At 40.5% G+C, this 20885-nt stretch overlaps 1 protein-coding gene across 2 annotated transcripts in view; it reads left to right on the top strand.

Moving 5' to 3' along the window:
• Positions 1 to 1248: 1248 nt before the first annotated feature.
• Positions 1249 to 20885, top strand: part of ABHD2 (abhydrolase domain containing 2, acylglycerol lipase) — a 38965-nt gene continuing 19328 nt past the window's right edge. Inside the window, exons 1-4 of one of the 2 annotated variants that reach the window (XM_080980476.1) lie at positions 1249 to 1604; positions 10776 to 10857; positions 13072 to 13273; positions 20665 to 20840. In XM_080980476.1, the coding sequence (XP_080836602.1) occupies positions 10809 to 10857; positions 13072 to 13273; positions 20665 to 20840 (427 nt within the window). In that variant the 5' untranslated portion in view covers positions 1249 to 1604; positions 10776 to 10808. Of the gene's footprint in view, positions 1605 to 8677; positions 8739 to 10775; positions 10858 to 13071; positions 13274 to 20664; positions 20841 to 20885 lie in introns of those variants that run through there. The other variant, XM_080980477.1, reaches the window with a different exon arrangement.

Consider the following 20885-nt stretch of genomic DNA (forward strand, 5'->3'; position numbering starts at 1 on the left):
TGAATAATGAAAGGGGCTGTTGCTCACTCTGTTTGGACCAGCCTCTCTGCGCAGCCTACAGGCTGGCTTTGCACACAGAGGAGGAGAATGAATGGCATTGGACAAGGGACCTGTTCATAAACACATGAGCTGCCACGTGCAGAGGCTAAGACTGCACTTAAAGAGACCCGCAGGATGAATCATAGGGCCTCACAAAAGGATCTGTGGAACTCCACCCTCTCTCCAGACAGTGTAGGCAACCACTTGAGAAAAGGTCAATAAATGGCTAGAGTTTTGCAGAGTGCTATTTAGGGATGAGCAAATATGCCACGTTCAGTTCCTCTCAGTTTGCCATTTTCTCCGATCTTGAATTAGTTCCACGTATGTTTGTGATTCTTTGAAAAGCAATCATAAAAAAATTAATCAGCATTTTAGTGCAAATGCCTCTTAATAGGCACGTTTTTGTATGCAATTTTGCATAATATACCAATCTTTGCAAAGCAACATGGCTGATACTATGCATTTCGTATGTTATTTTCACTAACAGAACATTTTTGAATTTTGTTTGATTTTACTGGAAAGCTGCCCTGATCCATTTGTCCTGGGGAAAGCTGGCAGTTTCCTAGTGGGGAGGAAACAAGTCGTGCACAGGCCAATATACATTCTGAGGGGGAAACATGGCTTGCCTAACATTACAAGCTTTTCCAAGCCAGGCGAAGGCCTTCCTATTGGCCCATTTTTCAGATCTCCCCATTGTTTTCAACATCACACAGAAAGCTGCCTTGGCCCATGTTGCTCAGCATTGTCTACACAGATCGGCATCAGCCCCACCTGAAAACTGAACCTGGCACCCCTTCGCATGCAAAGCACCTGCTCTCATAGTTGAGCTATGGCTCCTTTCTGTTCTATACAATATTTTGAGCTTTTGAAGTTTGTGGCTCTTTTTTATTTTTTGTATGTACAGTATGTTACTCTCTTGGAAAGGGTGGGCAATGAAGAAATATTATGAATGAATGATACAGCCTGAGGCAAAAGAACTGAGGCAGAATCTTCCACCTGAGGTAAAAATTAAAAAAACAAAAAACCCAACACCCTTCCCGCCCCTTTCCCGCTCATTCCCTCTTTCCCCTCAGCGCGACGCAACGCTCAGGCACGCGTCACTTCTCCACCCAGCCCTGACTGACACCCCTCCTGGCCCAATGGCGCCTCGTGTCTCCGCCCAACTGCGTCATAAGGAGCCAATGGGCATCCTCCTCCTCTTCCTCCTCTTCGCCGGACTGCTGCGGGGAGGGCAGGGCGGCGTCGGCGTCGTTGCTGCTACCGCCGCCGCTGCCGCCGGCGCCGCCGCCCTGACAACCTCCAGGCCCTCCTCTTCCCACCCCCTTCTCTTTCCCCGTTCCCACTCAGACGAAAGGCCGGCTTCCGACAGCCAATCCGGCGCCGGCTGAAGGTGGAGAGTGGCAGGCGCGGGCGCCAATGGAGTGACAAAGGCGGCGGCTGAGGAGAGGGAGCTGGGAGGGGTAAGCTGGGAGCCCGAACCAGGCGCGGGTGTGTGGCGGCGTATCTCGATGGGAGTCGCAGTCAAGGCAGGAGAGAGCCGGAGAGCCCGGACCGGGCCTACGCAGGTGAGGCTGCGGCGTGAGGTGCGCTTGGGGGGTGGGGCGGGCACGAAGAAGGAGGAAAGGATGTCTGTTATGTGGGGGGGGGGGGCTGAGGCAATCTCCCAAATTGGGCGGCGACCAATAGACAACCCCCTCCCCCCAAAAAATGGGAGGGGGGATATGGTGGCACTATTAGTCCCCTCGCCCTTCTTCCACTTGGTCCGGGGGGGGGGTGAGATGCGGGAGGCCGAGGCACCTTCGCACCTGCCTAATGTGGCGGAAAGGAGCAGGTGATGGGTGGGGAGGAGCGCGGCTGGTGGTCTTCTGTCGATTCCTCCCCCTCGCACCCCCCACATTTTGCCACCCAAAGCGGCGACAACGTGGGGGGGGGGCGGGGTTGGCTTTGTGACCTTGGCCCAGAGGCCTCCCTCCTTTCCCAGCCATGCCCGGGCTGCCCATCCATCATCATCACCCTCTGCAGGGAAAGGCAGGCCCCTCCCCCCCCCATCACAAACACCTAAATTTCTGCTGTTGATTTCTCCTATTCTCCTTTCCAGCTTCTATTTCTTCACCTCCTCCTCAAACTGTTCGTTTAATTTAATTTGAAAGACGTTTTTAATTAGATGTTCCATATACACACAGTGAGAACGAGAGCCGTAGCATCTTATGTGGGCTTCTCCCTCTCAATCGCTCTCTTTCTCTCATCTGTTTTCCACAAGCGTTTGGTTGGTCGCTATGAGGATAAGATGCTAGGCTAGATGGGCCAAGAGCCTAATCCAGCAGGGTGGTTTTTAGGTTCTCTCCTCTCCAACCCCCAACCCCCCCCGCCACACACAATTATTTTGTTACTGTTCCATCTCTTTGAGTATTACTTTAATAATGGGGTGTAGAAAGTAGCCTAAACAAAAAATACTGGCTCCAGTGGCGTCCCTTTAGCTTTCCTCTTTCTGCACGTTAAAATCAGCAGATCCGTCACTTCAAAACTGGGGAAAGAGGGAGAGTTTTCAGTATCAGGGCTGTGTGTTTTAAAAACAGCCCCCCCATCAGAAAAAAGGTCTATTTAGTAAGCAAAGCCTGGAGGCAAGGGTCCTCCCCTGTTCAATAACAGTCATTGCCTGTGCCCCAGCAAAGGTAGTAAAGAGGTACAATGATTACTCCAAGATTAAGTTGTAAAAGAAGAAGAAGGTGTCATCTTAACAGCATTTTATGTGGTTATTCTTTATCATAATGGAAATGCTCTTGAGAAATGATAGGGTCTACAACTCAAGAATTGTAATCGAGTCTGCTTTTTTCGTCCTAAATGGTCTGTAACAGTGATGGCTGAGGTTCTGTCCTTTACCAACTGTTTCCTCTTTCACCTCTTACAAAGGCTCTTGTCTGTTTATGGTTTGGTTTCATGGGCTACGCCCCACCTACCATACCCATTGTTGTTTCACGTTACTGCATGGGTTTAACATAACATGAAGTATTACTAGACTCGGTTTATCCTTTTTTTACATTATGGACTGGGGTAAGGGGGTTGAGGTGAGTTTTCACATCTCTCTCCTTTTCTCCTATTCCCCAATATTTTTGTGTGTGCAAGGGCAGCAACATTTACTGCCTAGGTTCAGCATCTTTTCCCCACAGAGTAAAAATTATTCTCCCTAATTTTTCTTTCAAATATGCTTCCCTTCCTGTCGTTTTGTTTATTACTTTCTGGTCCAAACTATGGTTATCCAAGTGCTAGTCACCTCTATCCTTTGAGCCATGTGTTGCTTCTGCTTTGGGAGATTTCACTGAACTAGCCCACTGTTCCTCCTAGGGTCTTTCTCTACTTCCTGCCGTTTCTGAATTGTACCCAAGACAGACTTCCTATTATATATTGACTGGTGATTATGATCTTCTGTGCAATGCCTACATGTTCGCCCGTATCCAGCCAGCAAAATGGTGCCCCACCAGGCGTGCTTCAGTATTTCATTGACATTAGTTGTTATCCCCTCTCTACAAGTATATGTTGCCGGAGGGAATAATGACAAATGTCAATGAAATTCTGAAGCAAGAAGCCAGAAAGGGCACTGTCTTGCAGGTGGAACGTGAGGTAATGTGTAGACATTTGTCTTCCTATTCCTGAATCTTATCTATTCCACACTTGTCTTATAGCTAGGCTTTATAGGTTGGTTGGTTGGTTACTTAATTTAAAGACTGTTTATAAAGTTAGTTGCTCCAATCACCTGGGATTATTTTGATTAATTGATGTTGTTATAAGCCATAAAATAGATGAGATTACACTGATAGAATAAGACTTACTCTAAAATAATCCATGCACAAGAAGACTAAAAAGGGGCATTTCCCTCTCCCTTTTGCTTTTGCTCTTTTGTGTTATACAGTTATACTGATTATAACTGATAATTATACTGAAGCCTTTCACCAATTTACCATGCTCTAGATCCATTATTTCTGTTTGGAGTGAGTGGTGGAATTAACTGCATAGACTGTTTTTGTATCCTGCTTTAGATTTCACCCAATTGCTCTTTTGTCAATGACAACCTTGTCAGCTTTGCATGAAGAAATGAAAAGTACTGTAAATCTTGTATTGTGTCCCTTAAAAGGGTATTAAATACAACTGTACATATTCTGTAATATGTAGCAGTTAAAACAAATAGCTGGCAGGGCTTGTCACCCAGTGGTATATACATGTTCTGTATAGGCAGTCATAAGTTGTCTCATACAGAAAAGTGAGATGCAGAGATGCAGTGACAAAGGCTAGAGCGGGTACTGGCTTTGAGTGGCAACAAATTTGGTTTCTCTGATCCTTCTGAGACTTCTTCGGCCATAAAGACCAAATGTCTCCTGCTGCATATGTGTCTTATGATTCTTGATAATGCTTTATTGTGCTTATATTCACTGTGGGCCTTTCCATTTTGCTATTTGCTTGATTTATCTGTTACATTTTATAAATGATGTTAACTGTTTTGGGACTTTGGTTGAAAAATGGGATATAAATCTGCATATTTTTTCTGCGTATCTGAGTCAATTTAAAACTGTCAAGAAAGATCTATAATGGTTTGTATGAGTTGTTCTGAAATATGTTCTGTGTATCTGTAGTAGTACTTTGATAAATGTACTACTACTTTGATAAATGTACTACTAGTTGGATCATCACCTAAAAGATTTAGGTGATGGTCCAACTAAGATTTACTCAGAGTAGACATATTGATTCTCCTTGCCTTTTAATTGGTCTCTTAGTATTAGTATATCATTCAATACCCATAACATTGTCAAAGGATCATACTCCATAAATCAGAAGTTATGTTTAGACAATTCCTGCTTTTTCACTATTCAAGTTACAGACAGCAACTGCAAGCAGTCAACCTTTCTTGGACTTAAAAGAAACCCTCTTCTGAGAGTTATCTTGCACAGAGTCCAACAGTGTTGCTTCTGTTTAAGCAAACAGCATGGGTGTTTATCTCTTCCTCTTAGAGTTCTGACACTCAAAACTGCTCATATAATAAAAAGCATATCTGACATATTACTGGATCCATGTCTTTTTCACAGTGAATATTTTGCCCACAATATCACTTTGTCCCTCCCTTATAGGGACCCACCCAATTCTTCTGATTGCAAATTGCTTTAACTGATTTTAATATTTTATACTATTACAGTACTCCATTTGTTTTAAAATTCATGTTCTACTCTTTTCTTTCTAAACTGTGTCATGTCATGGCATTATAACATTATCATTATAACAGAGTTTGGATCAGTCTGCTTTTATAAAGTCCTTCACTCTCCTGGGCAGATACTTTCATGTCTTAAGGCAGCTGAGACAAACAATCAAATAATCATCTAAGCATTCTAGTAATCGTGTAGGAAGTTTTGAGCTATTTTGGAAGATAAGTTTTTATTGTGGAATTATAGATTCATGAAGGCTTTGTTTGGTAGTTAGATTCCATTATTAAAATAGAGAGGGCTTTCCCTTTGTTGGGAAAGGAGCTAAATGTGATATTGCTTATTATTATATTTGAAGGTGCTGGCTGGCTATGAATTAATGTTTATCTTTCAGCTTGGTTTATATCATTCTTTCAAAGTTTTCTTCTCATCCTGAACACTGTGTAATCTTAAATTACTATGACATTTCATAGAAGAAATAATTTTGAAGATCTAGGAGTGGAAACTTTGGGTTGTGCAGTAGAGATTACCAGAGCTCTTACATAGGAGAAGCAGGGTATTTTTGTCTTTTTAAAAAAATTAGTTGTGTGGCTTAAAATTAGTTGCAAATAAACTCATGCTGATAACTGGCATGTAAAAAATAAATGAGAACTATTTAGCATCACTGTTGGTGACCTGTTTCGCCTTGTGACTAATAATATTTACAGTTTAATTATACAGTAGGACATTTGGAACTTCCTGTCATTTAGCACTAAAAAAATGCAGATCACGTACTTGTCAGAATTATGTAACAGTTCAGCAATGAATGATTATATTCCAAAGTTCACTTTCTTTTGAGAACATTCTGTAGGCCTGAAAATGTATATAGAATGAAATATTGCTCATCATCAAACCAGTATTCAGAACTGCAATGGGGAAGTTAAATTGTATAGCAGCTTGTTTAGCTCAGCAAATGTTTCCAGCGACTGCAATTGAAAACGAAGAAGGGGCTGAAGTAGATAAGTCCATCTTCTGCCAAGCAGAAGATCTCTTCTAATACTAGTTCCATGTGCAGCACTGGAAAAATGTGTAGGTCATAGTGTTTGGGGTTTTTAGTTGGAGAGGGAAGGCAGGTGAGAAGCACATGATAATGGTTTATAAAATTTGTGAAGAAAGTGGATAGAGATTATTTTAATAAAGCTGAATGATTTGAGATTCACAACAGTCAATAGGAAGTACTTCATAGGTAAAGGTACCCCTGACCATTAGGTCCAGTCACGGATGACTCGGGGGTTGCCCGCTCATCTCGCTCTATAGGCCGAAGGAGCCGGCATTTGTCCACAGACAGCTTCAAGGTCATGTGGCCAGCATGACTAAGCCGCTTCTGGCGAACCAGAGCAGCGCAAGGAAACACTGTTTACCTTCCCGCTGGAGCAGTACCTATTTATCTACTTGCACTTTGACGTGCTTTCAAATTGCTAGGTGGGCAGGAGCTGGGACCGAGGAACGGGAGGTCACCCTGTCACAGGGATTCGAACTGCCAACCTTCTGATCGGCAAGCCCTAGGCTCTGTGGTTTAGAGCACAGTGCCACCCGCTTCATACTTGCGTATAATTAAACTATGGAGTTGGCTTTTGCAAGATGTGGTGATGGCCATCAACTTAGATGGCTTTAAAAGGGTATTTGACAAATTTACGGAGGATAAGGCTATCAGTGATTATGGCACACATCCAGGATTAGAGATAGCATGTCCCTAGTTGCTGGGGAATATAATGCTATTGCCATCATGTTCTGCTTTGTGGGTGTCTCAAATGCAGCTGCTTGGCCACGCAGAAAAACAGGATGCTTTACTTACTAGATAGGGTCATTCATAGCACAAGCAAATAGGCAGTGGTGAACGCTGCAAGCAGATGGGCTTCCTGAGGACATATTACCTAAGAGCCCCAAAATTGAGAGCCAATGCTGACTATGAAGCCTCTGATTGATTATATGGAGTTTAAAAGAATGAGAAGTGAGAGATCTTAATAACAGATCTTCCACAAACTGCATTTAATTTGACCCTCATTGTATTCTCTGAGGTGTAGAATCATGAACTGAAGAATGTAAGCACTAGTTAAAGATAGAAATGTATGTGGAATTCAGACTTGTAGTGGATTAGTCTTTGCATGTCTTTCAGATCTTCAGTAACTTTCAAAGTGAAATGTACATCTTTTTGAAATAGAGGCTGCAGATTTCCAAACCTTGGATATTAGGTTGTAGAATTTCTGTAGTGCTTTGGCATATAAATGCTTTCATTAACATCAGTAACTGGTGATCTCTATTTTTGCTTTTGACTGTACATTAAATGCTTCATCCATCCAGTCCAAAACAGTAGACCTTTATCATACCTTTGTATGATATACCTTTATAGCACCTTGAGAATAAAATACTTTGCACATTGCTTCTTTATCAAAAATCCAGGTAGAGACTATGCTAATTCCAATTTATGCAGATGGAGATCTGAACTTAGATAGTGATCTTGTGCAATATTAGTGAGCAGTGACCTCAGATGTTTCAAATCTGAAACTCTGTCCCTCATACTGGGTCACTTGCACAATCCTTGAAAATACAAAGTCCCTATATTAATAATCTCTTTCCTCTTGATAATGAAAAAATGTTGAATAAAACCCCCTTCATATCCTATTTTCCTGATGGAGAAAATTATTTACTTTTCTGATACCTGATAGTTTATGCAAACACACATGGACTATGCCCCGAGCAACTGCGTTTCTGAACCCTGCTACCTTTGGCGGAGACGAGTGGGGATGGCATATGAGTTAAGAGTGTTCCACCCTGAATTGTAAGAAGTAGCTCTTATAAATGATGAAAGAACAGCTGTGAGCTCAAATTCCAATTCTTTGAACAGTCTTTCCCTTCCTTTTGTTAGCTTTTAAAAAGGGCATTGGGTAAGGAGAAAATGTTGAGCTGGTTGTAAGTACTGCTGTCTTCTTGGAGGAACTAGATTAACAAATAGAAGAGAGTGCTAAAGGTCTCTTTTAGATTATTTGATTTTCACTCCTCTTCCTTCCTTTCTCCTGTCCCCTTCCACCTTTTCTCTAGATGAGCACAGTTGTGATTTGGGTATACCGTATTATAGACTGGCCCTAAAATTCCCCCTCCCATGCTTCTGACACAGCTTTGTTACTGGTAACTGCTTCCTCTCTTTGTCTGTTCCTAGAATGTTTAAAGAAGAGTCTGGATGTAGCAACAGCTCACTGGGGGATTCTGACTTTCCCATTGTGAAGCCTCAAAGGCACTAATCTTTTTCAAAGATCTTGGGTGCTTTGGCACCTGAAACCTTTCACAAAGGTTCTCCCCTTTGAGGACTCACAAGAGCCCTTTCTCACTTACCCTCCTCAATGTAAAATGCATTGCTATTGGAAAGCATCACAATGGGGGAATACAGAAACCCCCAGAGTGAATGAGATGTCACTATGCCCAGCCACCTCTCCTTTTAAACATCCTAGGAGCAGACTAAAGAGGAATCTGTCAAAGGTAACTTAAGCTACATTAGAGACAACTAAACTGGTGATAATTAATGCTCATGGACATTAGCCTATTCCAAATTGGTGCCCTCCTGATGTTTAGAACAGCTCAAATCAGTTTCAAGTTAGAGGGCACCAGGTTGGGGAGGGCTGGTTTAACACACACTGCCTTTTGCTTCCCAATTTCTACCGAGTAGTCAGACTTGAAGCTACAGCTCCTGGATTCCTGCTGTCTAATTACTAGAATGCTTCCTTGTTAAAGACTCAATGTTCACCCAGCTCTCATGTCTGGGAATCTGCTCTCCTAAGAGCATAAAAGCCTTGGTGGAGCAGACCAAAAGCTCATCTGGTTCAGCATTCTGTTCCCATAGTGGCCAACCAGATGGCTATGGAAAATCCACAATTAGCACTCTCCCTACTTGTGCTCACCCGCAACCTCTAATATTGAAGGTAGCATGTAGCCATCATGGTTAGTGGCTGTTGAGAAGCTTGTCCTTCCCAGTCCTAAATAATGCACACTTGTGAATTCACCACTGTTAACTCGTCTTGGAGAGGCAGCACCCATTCTAAACTTAATGTCCTTATTAGCACTTGGCCTTCTTTGCCAGTTTAGTTGTTTGGTTAGTAAACACAGGGAATGAAAGGCATGCATTTGATACTTGTGGACTTCTCTGCTTTGTCAGGTAAATAGACTCCAATTTATTTTTAGTACTGTATCAGTGCCCATTGGAAGTACTCTCAGTACATTTGACAACAGGCTCTGCCATTTATACCTTTGAAGGATATAGAACATATTCCAGTTTTGAATTTTGAATTATTTAGCTTATTAAAGAGGTGAATGACACTACAGCCATATTCCTTCCTCCCTTTTCCCTGGGTGCGGCAAGGGTGTATGCTCTACTTCTGCAAACATTCCCTTTAAATGTCAAGAGCTTGATTGGAGTTTGAGTTATTACTAACTTCCTTTGCTTTAGGCTGGTTTAGTTTCTTCTAGAGTATTTAATTGCTAGCACAGGGTGTTGCATTTGATCTTATCTCATCAGTCCCACCCTCCAATCTTTCCTTCATAGGGACAAAGCATTATAATATCTATATGTTTCTGCTTTTATACTCTTCTATGGCAGGCTTCCTCAGACTCGGCCCTCCAGATGTTTTGAGACTATGATTCCCATCACCCCTGATCACTGGTCCTGCTAGCTAGGGATCATGGGAGTTGTAGGCCTAAAACATCTGGAGGGCCGAGTTTGAGGAAGCCTGTTCTACAGTATTGCCTCAGTTCCTGTGGTTACGCACACCAAAGGTTTTATCCATTTTAACAGCCATCACTTCAACCATCTTTCATCCAGCAGATATTTTGCACAGTTTTGCATTAGCATTGACTTAACTTCAATGTAGACTTTCTTTGAGTTTTCTTCAGGTAAAACGTTGCTGCTGTCAGATATGTGTTGGGGCAGCTGATATTGAACAATACAAGTTTTGCTAATGTTAGAGGAATTCAGGTTGAACAACTTTTTATAGTTTATAGGTACAAAAGTTTTTATTGTCAGCTTAATTTTGACTCAGGCAGATGTACAACCTTGTTCTCCTATGTAGCATAAATATTATACAGGACTATATCTCGTGGCACCAGTATTGCTGATTATGCCAGCTTTTATTGGCTTTTTGTTGTATAAAATGGGAATCTACTACTGTTACATAGATTATATGTATATATAAATCTGTTACATAGATGTAACATACTGTTACATAGATTATATGTATATATAAATCTATGTATAGATTATATATTCTGCCATGCTGTTGTCTTTGCAATATGGTTTTGCCAAAACATGGAAGCAAATCATATTCACAGATTCATATGGTGTGCTACTGCACATGATTAGCTCTCTTCAACTTCAAGTGGCCCCTGGGTAGCTGGCTTGCATGAAGTGGACCTATGACAGCTATCCTCTTGTGTTCTAGATGGGTTGTGCTCTGAGCCTGTTGTGACTTTTGCTGTGTTATTATTGCCAGTAAAATAACATTCAGTTTGTCTCTTATTTTATAGGTTAACCTTGATTTGAACAACATATTTGCTTAGATGATTCCCAAGTTTCCTGCATTTAAGAATAAGTGGCACACTGCACAAGGTGGGTTTTATGTGATTGAATGCATTATTTGAGAGTTGTCAAGGACTACTCTCAACATCCTGCAAATTATTGCTAAACAGAGTGCTGCTATTTTGGTATGTAATCTAGCAATGCTTTTTCTGCTGGTCTCAGCTGTGGCCGAGTCTATCGTGCCAAAATTGTTGTTGAGGTTTTATTATATGGAGGAAGCTTAGGTTGCCCGGGAGCATATGTATCAGCTCCTAACAAGTCCAGATCTGCTAACCAGTTAGTTAAGCTTTCAGTAGAGGTGTAGCAAAACCTCTTACTTGAGATAAGGCATCTCCAGCCCCATTTCTTGCACTCTTGCCATATGAAGAACCAGGTAGTCCATATAAGACAAATTAATTTCATCTTGCTTTGCAATTACTTCTGCCTCCCTTGATTCACAATAGTCAAGCATAGATTTGTGGACTAAACCTGACAAAGGAGTTCCAGACAATTTATCTAAAGCACTATGGGTCTGTGTTTTTGTGGTAACTGTATTAAAACTGCAGAGTCCTTCGTCGCAGTGAGCTTTTAAAAAGCATTCCTTACCAGTTGAATGCTAAATGCTACTCTCCCAGTGCCTGTCCTCCAGTTAAAATATATTGCTTTTAAGCCCACGTAAAAGTAAAAGCAGATATGCTCCTTGCCTGTATAATGCAATTAACATTAGTGGCTGAGCCAACTGATTTTAAAACTATTCAAAATAACAAATTAAAACAGACCACAGAGCTCAAGGACAAGCAGCCTTACTCATTGCCATGTTCACGTGGACTTTTGTAGCTTGTTAGTTCTGGGGAAACTCTTAAAAGCTTCAACGAGAGAAACTGCAGTAACAAATTGAGCTTAGTAATAACAGATGGTTGTGTTTTTCACTAATATTATATTCATTTTACAAGCCCACCATTCATCATAATGATCCCAGGGTGGGATACAACATAAAAAGCAACATAAAACAGAGTGGGCTATTGCAGTAACGTTAACCATTACCACAACATGTCATCAGATTGTTGGATAAAAATTACAATGCAATTTTTACTAGTCCAGCAAGCCATGTAATTGGCCACATAACCTCAGCACTTACATAAGCCTTAGATCTAGAGGGTAGCCCCCACTTGTGGTCCCATCAGTGGACATGGCCTTTTTGCTGGCGATATAGGATAGGTACATCTCTGTGGCTGCAGCCTCAAAGCAGAACTCCTTCGTGGTAGGGTTGTGATTGTCCCTTACATCATAATTATTACACTGTTCCTGAGGACCCCACTTGCTTATCCAGGAAAGGAGAATGGGGCCAATGAATTCCTTTTCTGTTGTACTTGTGAGTTCTGTGTCTTAAATTGTATTATTGATATTATTTTGTGTTGTGTTTGTGTTTTTTTAATTGCTTTACTGATATTCTGTATTGTGTTTTTAAGGTTGTAATGTTTGTATTCTTTGCTTATCTGTACTCTTCCTTGGGCTCTTAAGGTAGGTAGAATGGGATAGAAATTCAAGGTTATCCAACCATGTTTATGTGGCAAGTTTGTCAAGGAATGGCTGTAGCTGGCAAACCAGCTGGTGCTGACAATAGACACTCCTTGCCATTGACAGCTGCACAAGTCATCTCCTTCATGGATGCATTTGCTTCTCCTCCTCCATGATTCAGCATCTTTGTGTAACTTCTCTTGCGATTCTTGTATCTTGTTTCAGTTAGCTGATTTTGTTTTTAGAATAGGCACCAGAATTGTTCCTTTGTATCATTTGCTTGGATAGGAGCTTTATCAATACTGGCAGAGTCATCAAACAACATTTAGACAGCATTTGGGGGGGGGGGTTGGAATAAATATCCTAATTCTAAACACTGTCTACAGAATTCTAGACACTGTCAAAGCAGCTGACTGATAATTCTGCCATGCAGTTGTTCTTTGGAGTGTCTAATCTTTAATTGGTAATATAGAGATACAAATTAAGATAAGGATTGTCAACCAAGAACAGAAATCTCTGCTTTGTCAAAATGTTCTGGTGTAGAGTCTAGAGATTTATTGTGTATGTACACATAGCTCTTAAGCTAAACTGGATAATCTGTTCTGTGTGAGCCTGCCCTGATCTGGGCTTTTTATGAATGTTTTTTATACATGAAAGCATTTCTAACAACACTGTTCCATGGCACCGCTTTGTAAGCATGTCTCGGTTGCTGAAAATAGATTTCTGAGCTTTATTTTTCTTTCATAGATTTCAAGATGAATTCCTTAATGGAAACCCCTGAGCTGCCGGCAGTATTCGATGGGGTGAAGTTGGCTGCTGTCGCTGCTGTTCTTTACATTATTGTCCGCTGCTTGAATCTGAAGAGCCCAACTGCCCCTCCAGATCTCATATACCAAGACACTCCTTTGTCCCGCTTTCTACTCAAGTCATGCTCTCTTCTAACCAAAGAGTGAGTATCCAGTGAATATATGAATGTTTAGGTGTCCAAATGCAAAAATTCATACGTAAGAAGGGAATTATTTACAAATGGGAAGAGATCTTTTATTGGGAATAGAATGGAACATTTTTGTGCAAATATTAAGAACATAAAGGCTTATTATGTGAATGAAACATTTCTATCTTTGGAAACTTGTGTATCGTTAGAGGTGTTGGATTTAAGAGAGCGAGGCTGACTGCATCCTTGGTAACAAGCCTGGGTTTGTTGCCATATAACATGTGGAAAGAACCTATTTTGCTTGATCAAACTCCAAGGCCCATCTAGTCCAGTTTTCCATTTTTTACGGACAACCACATGTCTCTGGTGATCATAAGCAGGGCAATTAAGGTAATGACCTTCCCCTATTCAGTCTTCAGATCTAGTATGGGGAATGATAGTGCTCCTGTACTTTTTGGAGCTATCAGTCTAGCATCAGGAAGTGTTATTTGCTGAAATGACCAGGTCATTGCTATGTCCTTAGTTGAAGTTGTTTTGTAGCAATAAACTAATTTTGTTGAGTTGGATTAATACCCATTTGCAGTGAGATCTTTGGTTTGGAGAAATAGTATTAAAACAATATTACTTACTGTGAAACCTCAAAAACCACCAAAATAATTAGTCAAATCTACTTTCGTTGGGGGAGGCAGGAGATTTCATGGCAGTAATGCATTAAGCTACCTATCTGTACCTGCAGATACTGCACAAAGGTGAATGAACAATCCACATTTTAATCTACTGTGACTCCTCCACGCTAGGCAAAGTAAGAATCTTTGAGGAGTAGATGGAAAGTCTGGCCTATAGGAAAAGACCATTTTTATTTTAAGGTTTTGAGATTACTATTCAATGTATTAATTTTCTTTTTGCTTTGTTTTGATGGATATTTGTCTTTTATTTTTGGTGTGTTAAAGTGAATATATATTTTTTAAAAATGAAATTGTGCACAGCAGGAGGCCCCATTAGCGAAAGTGCACCTCAGGATAAGAATGGTTTCAGCTTAAGAACAGACCTCTGGAACAAATGAAGTTCGTAACCAGAGGTACCACTGTAATAGCAGGAATTTCTGCATCTTTATCTGCCACAACTCTGCTTTGATGCAAATGTACAGCAACCCCCTTTTCCATTATGGAGATACGTCCACTGTTACATCTCCTTACTGGTTGAGTTTCATTGAAAGAAGGCAGCAAATACAAAGGAAGAACCTCTCAGAGAAACTTATTATTGAATCCAGTAGTATAGAATTTCATACTTCATGGCTTCCTGTGGATTATCAGAGCTGAATATAATTATACATATATAATTATGTAGCTAAATAAAGTGTTGGTTAAATCATTAATGTAAAATTATGTTTGATATGTGTGGGAAGCAATAGCTTTATAGAAAGTTTCCTACCATTATGATACAAAAATCTGAAAGATTTTTATACAGGTAAACTATTGCAAGTCTGTCTTGTTTAAATGTGAATATAAACTAAATGTTGGATTGGAAAATGAATATGTATTAAAACAGCAGAGCAGTAAAAACAGATTTCAGAAAAAAAAGTGTCAGGTGCCTCTCCATAGGAAGGAGAGCTTTCCAGAAATGAGGCCTTTTCAAATACTGCATTGCTATCTGATCTAAACTGTTTTTGTTTTTTTTGTTTTTTTGCCATTATAATCTGAGTGGGTTGAAGGAAAACCACCTTCAACCATCTGAATTTGCTGTACTGTATAGCCAAATACTTGTCATACACTTGTGTAGAAAAGCCCCTCCCCTTCTCTCATTCTGACTTGGTTCTGATGTAAAGCAGAAGTATGATTTTGTTTTAATGTCTAGACCAGAGCTGGTCCACAAACTGGTTGTTTGGGGCTGGCAAGCAGCTCAAAAATAAGGTAGAAAACAAAATGTTAATAAATTTTGTTTAATGTTAATTAAACAAAATTAAATGTCCACAATTAATATAACTAAGTAAGATTTGATAATTACTGGACAGATTTGAGCAGTTTGTTTTATTTACATCAGGTGGAATGCAAATATTCATATCTGAGGAATGAACAAATTGGTTCTTAATTTACACTAATTTAGAGGAAGCATTGTATATATTTGGGAGAGACATTTATTTTAGTCAGACACAAACTGTAGGGCTAGCATACTGGATTCAGATTGTTAAACGGTCTGATTTGAATTTTTAAAATCCTATTCAAAATTTTAAAATCTTAATTTTTTAATTTAAACAATTATTTTTATCACTGAGACTTGGTAATGTCTGCATTTGAAGGCTCTTTAATAGTTTAGTGAGCATGTTAGTTGTTGTTGTTTTTTAATCTACTTGGGAGTAAGCATTGAACACAGAGGAACTTTCTTCTCGAGAAACGTGCAGGATTGGGTTCCAGTTAACCAAGTAAAAAACTGCTGTTAAACCCTGTACAAAATGCATGGAATCTTAATTACTGTGTTCCTTGGGATATTCCAAGGACCTTACTGAGGCTTAAGGGATTTTGCATGCCTCTTCTAGCTTGATCTCCTGATTTTAAAGGACTGCTGGAACAAGTGAGTAAAAACACACACAGGTCAAACTGTAATTTTTGTTTTAATCAAGTTAGCTTGTGTAGGAACTGGACTCCTGAGAGGAGCGTAAAATAATGACAAACACAGCACAGTTGATGAGGTTTAACTTCACTTTCCACCTGACCAGCATTTGTAGTAATTTTTGAGTTTTTGTTCTCTTTCCCCCAAAATCATTCAGCAGTAGTGAACACTTGTCATGGGGTGGCAGGGTCAGCAGGACTGCAAGCAGCACATGATAAAGTGTTTTAATCCTCTTGCCATAGTACACATAGCACAATACTTCTGTGTTCAACCTGGATAAAATATTTTAATGGCTAGTGGGCCACGCTGAGCTTTTTACATTCTATATTAAGGTAAAGTGTGCAGTTGGGTGGAAAGGCAAAGCACAATTTTAACAAGCAAGTAAAAATTGCTTTTGCTTGCTTGCTTTTGGATCAGCTCTCGGGGTAATATGGAATACATGTTGCAGGCTAGACAGTTGGTTTCCTGTGCTGAGATGGTGCAATACTGAAAAGCAAGATTTTATTAAACTTGTAATATTTCCATGTACATGATCTTGAGAGGCTAGTTGGCTGCTAGAGTAATGTGATTTGGAAAGCAAAATACTAACACTCAAACAAAAAGAATATTTCATACATTTGCATCACTAGTGCTTTGGTTATGGGCACTTGGTTATGAGACACTCTGCATTGGCCTTGGGAAACATTGCACAGACTCATCATTATTCCCAACGCTCCTGGGCTACTTGCAGAACATGAGCTATTTCATATGAGACTCCTTGTAGTTGGATGTGAATTAAATTGCACACTGGGTGCCTCTTGAAAGGCCCTTAGATATTAATACCATGGAATGATGGTAAAAGAGGATTGATCCAAAGTCTGTCAGCAGTACAATAGAAACTGCTCACTGATAAACCACTCCCCAGTGACAGTGTTATCTGTTATCTAATGTAATTGTGTGCAGCTATGCACTGTTTCTGTGTTTCTCACCAGCATAATGCATGTTTGAACTGTGAGTAACTGCACTGCAAATACACCTTTATTAGGAGAACAGACATGAAGGAGAAGAAGCTGTGTATTAGGCTGCTAAATGCTTTGCTTCATAAAGGAAGTGTAGAGTTTGGTGAAACTCTTGAGCCATATAAATGCATTGTGTTTGTGGTTGGTGAGAAAAACAGGAAAAGGTAGTTCCCGCTGTGAAATTTTTGCAAGAACTACTTTGTGGGGCAAGTCAGTGGTGGTAAGAAAACTAAGTCATTTTTAGAGTGGTCCCACTGATATCAGTGGTTTAATCAAAACACTTGGAACCAGTGACAATTAAAGTTAAGATTTTTTTCCTAAAAGTTGCCATCAGCCTAGGGTGTCCTTCTGTAACCTATGTTTCTACAGTGTGCAGCATAGTTAATAATAATTTATATGTTTTTTCCCTCTTAAACTTTCAGCTTGGCAATAATTCTGGATCAGTAATAACTTTAATGTGAGAGCTGTAGCACTAGAAGCCCAGGACAAAAGCACAATTCTAGGCGCCATCATTTGTTTGCTTATTTATTTATTTTTCATTCTAAATCCTGCCTTTCTTCCATTGCGGAACCCAAGGCAGCATCTATATGGTTCCAAGGCGATTGCTGACCTGACCCAGACCTAATTAGCTTCAGCAAGGTAGAGTATAAGTAGCACAGTATCAACAAGATCTTGTAGCTGATGGCAATCTTCTTAATTTGGGAAATGAGGGCTGTGCCCCTACTAAAGTTTACTCATAGCAGATCTTTTAATTCAGTCATGTCCATTAGTGTCATTGGGTCAACTTTGATTATGACTAAATTTGGATAAAACTTTGGGTTGCTCAATTTTGACTAATTATAATTCTACCTTAACATTTTTTTAAAGATTCAGGCATATTCTTAAGCAGCATCTTAACAACACTCTCTTAGTAAAGTTTCCAAACTTCGAAGTCTTGTCATATGCCTATAATGGGAACAAGTAATTTAAATGCTAGTGCAGCTCATTAATCTGAAGATCCTGTGAAATGCTCTTACTGTTGTCCACGGGAAACTAGGAGCATCTCTGGCATTCTTTTCAGAGTAGCATGACTATAAGCAGCACAATTGCATGAATGCAGTGCTGTTTACTAGAGCAAGAAGAGGAGCTTTGTGTAGAAACTGAAGCTAAATGTCTGTGTACATATGTTCTACTTGCATATAATCAACATGACTTATGTATCATTTGCACTACTGTTGTAGGAGCTGCCACGATACTGGTCTATATATTTTGGAATTATTAACCACAAGGCTGTTAAGGGCATTTAGAACACCAGTTTAGGACAGCTAACTGCATAATGGAAATTTCTTTTTTCCAGCCTGCTAAAAAAAACCACCAACTATCTGTATTTCCACTGCTGGTGTTTAATGTCTAATTAGATCATGCTGATGACCTTCCATGAATAATTCTATTAGCAACACCAAACATTGCACAGGATATGAAAGATGTATGAATGTGTTTGAACAAATTGGATAGGATTGCAGTGCTAGTCAATTGACTATCTGTTATTTGATTACTGTCAAAGATTCCAAAAAATCACAAAGTCTGTGTGACTGATAGCCCCCTTTTTCGTTGTATCATGCTGTCCTCTGATAGCAATACATTGAGGGCCATTTTGCTTTACCTACAAGACTCAGTAAAGCCGTTTGTCTAATTTTAAAAGGGGGCAGGCACCTCTGCACTGCAGCCTTGCTTTTCCTGTATTTATTTCTTAAATTTGTATTCCCCCCTTCATCAGTAGATCTCAAGGCGGTTGACAACATGCTTTCCTTTATTGATCTACAAAGTTTTTCTATGTTCCTAAGCAATACTGACTGGCTGTCCTCTTAAGAATGTTTATATTATTGGGAATCAGTTATTGATTAATGCTCCTGCATTTGCAACAATACTAGCGTGTGTATGTGGTACAGTGTGACCTAGCTGCAGCTCTGCAATAATTTCAGTATCCGTACCTGCCCTCTTCCAAATTAAGCCATGTGGCCAACTTTTCCCACTGGCAATGTGCTATAAGTACAGCCATGTCTAATCAGAAGTAAGATTCAAGAGAAAGCATAAATCAAGCATGCACATGTTGCAAATGCCCCAGACTTGGGGCTATCTCTGAGATCATTTCATTTGCTCTGGGGTCATGTAGAAGGGATTGGGCTCTGACGTTTTCTAGAGCCACAGTATCTCTTTTCATATTCCCCTCTCTTCTAGTAAATCTCTGCTGCAATATTTGGCTATTGTTTGACTGGTCAGGTTACTGATTTATTTATTTATTGGAGCAGGTGCATTCACATGTGTTGACCTGATCTCTCTTCATAATGGGTTCCCAGGTCTTGGAGGGCTTAGGACACAATAAATATTGGAGCACCTCTCCACATAAGAAGGGAAGAGGGCTGTTTCTCTTATGAGCTCCTGGTTAAGAATGTTGTCCCCTATGATGACTGTCTGGTGCTTATGTTAGTAACTTTTCAGCACCAAGTTCATGTTTTTGCCAGGCATTTGATAGAATGTGCTGTTTTGGTCCGTTGCTTGTGTATTACTGGGAATTACTGAGAATCAGTTGCTGACAGACAGACAGTCGCTGTAGAACAATGTGTAAAGGTGAAGGTGAAGGGACCCCTGACGATTAGGTCCAGTCGTGGCCGACTCGGAGATTGCGGCGCTCATCTCGCTTTATTGGCCGAGGGAGCCGGCATACAGCTTCCGGGTCATGTGGCCAGCATGACTAAGCCGCTTCTGGCGAACCAGAGCAGTGCATGGAAACGCCGTTTACCTTCCCGCCAGAGCGGTACCTATTTATCTACTTGCACTTTGACGTGCTTTCGAACTTCTAGGTTGGCAGGAGCAGAGACCGAGGAACAGGAGCTCACCCCGTTGCGGGGATTCGAATCGCCGACGTTCTGATCGGCAAGTCCTAGGCTCTGTGGTTTAACCCACAGCGCCACCCGCGTCCCAGAGCAATGTGTAGTGACATTCTAATACTGTTGCTTTTCTGTGTTTTGTATTTTGGTCCAAATTAGTGATAGCTGCTATGTTTTAAATTTTATTAAGTTTTATTCTGATGTGAGTCACCTAGAGACTCTCTGACAGGTGGCAGGTAAAATCCAATGATAGTATAAGCACATAATTTAGACATTCATTATACTTTTATGTTGGGAGCTCAGGTTCTGATGAGCTCACCAGTGTCAGGCATGATTGTTCTGTGTACAGTCGAAAGCTTGCTTTCCACCACTTTGATATGCTCATGACCTCTGTATTGGTACCAAGGACATACTTCTTTTGAGTAATGAACTAGGTTTCCTGATATGCATTGAAAAGGTCCCTCCTGTCTGGCAGCTTTGTATTGCTCACCTACTGATTCCTTCCCATTTAGATTGGTGTTCCTAAAGCAGATAAAGTTATCATCTTTATATCTTTATCTCCCTCCCCCCCACAAGTTTCTTCTTCAGTACACCAGCAAGCATAAATCCGAGATAAAAGGCCATCTGCTTTGGCACCAGGCCGTACCACCTTCCTGATAAGCATAGTACAGATGTTCTCTTCTCCTTTGAAAGGAAATGCTTTTGTAAGCATTCTGTAGCTAGTGTTTTTCAGAGGTCACTAAATCATACCTGATACCAGATCAATAGGTTGGGGGCTCCAGTTCTATATCTGTTGGCCAATGCACTTACCAAGCAGCTGCTCCTTATTTTTACCCCTACACTTCACTAAATACTACTCTAGAAAGAAAGTGCCCTTGTTTCAATAGCAGATCTGCTGTCCTAAAGCAAATAAATGCATTTGTTTTCTTTGTAGGTACATTCCACCTCTGATCTGGGGAAAGAGTGGGCACATTCAGACTGCCCTCTATGGAAAGATGGGGAGAGTAAGATCACCGCATCCTTATGGACTTCGCAAGTACCTCACAATGTCAGATGGTGCAACAGCAACTTTTGACCTCTTTGAACCACTGGCTGAAAACTGCATTAGAGGTGAGATAACCAACAGTTGTGGGTTTTTTATTAGAAGTTTGAGTA

Source organism: Podarcis pityusensis, assembly GCF_964106645.2.
Source record: "Podarcis pityusensis genome assembly, chromosome: 14".
NCBI lineage: Eukaryota > Metazoa > Chordata > Lepidosauria > Squamata > Lacertidae > Podarcis > Podarcis pityusensis.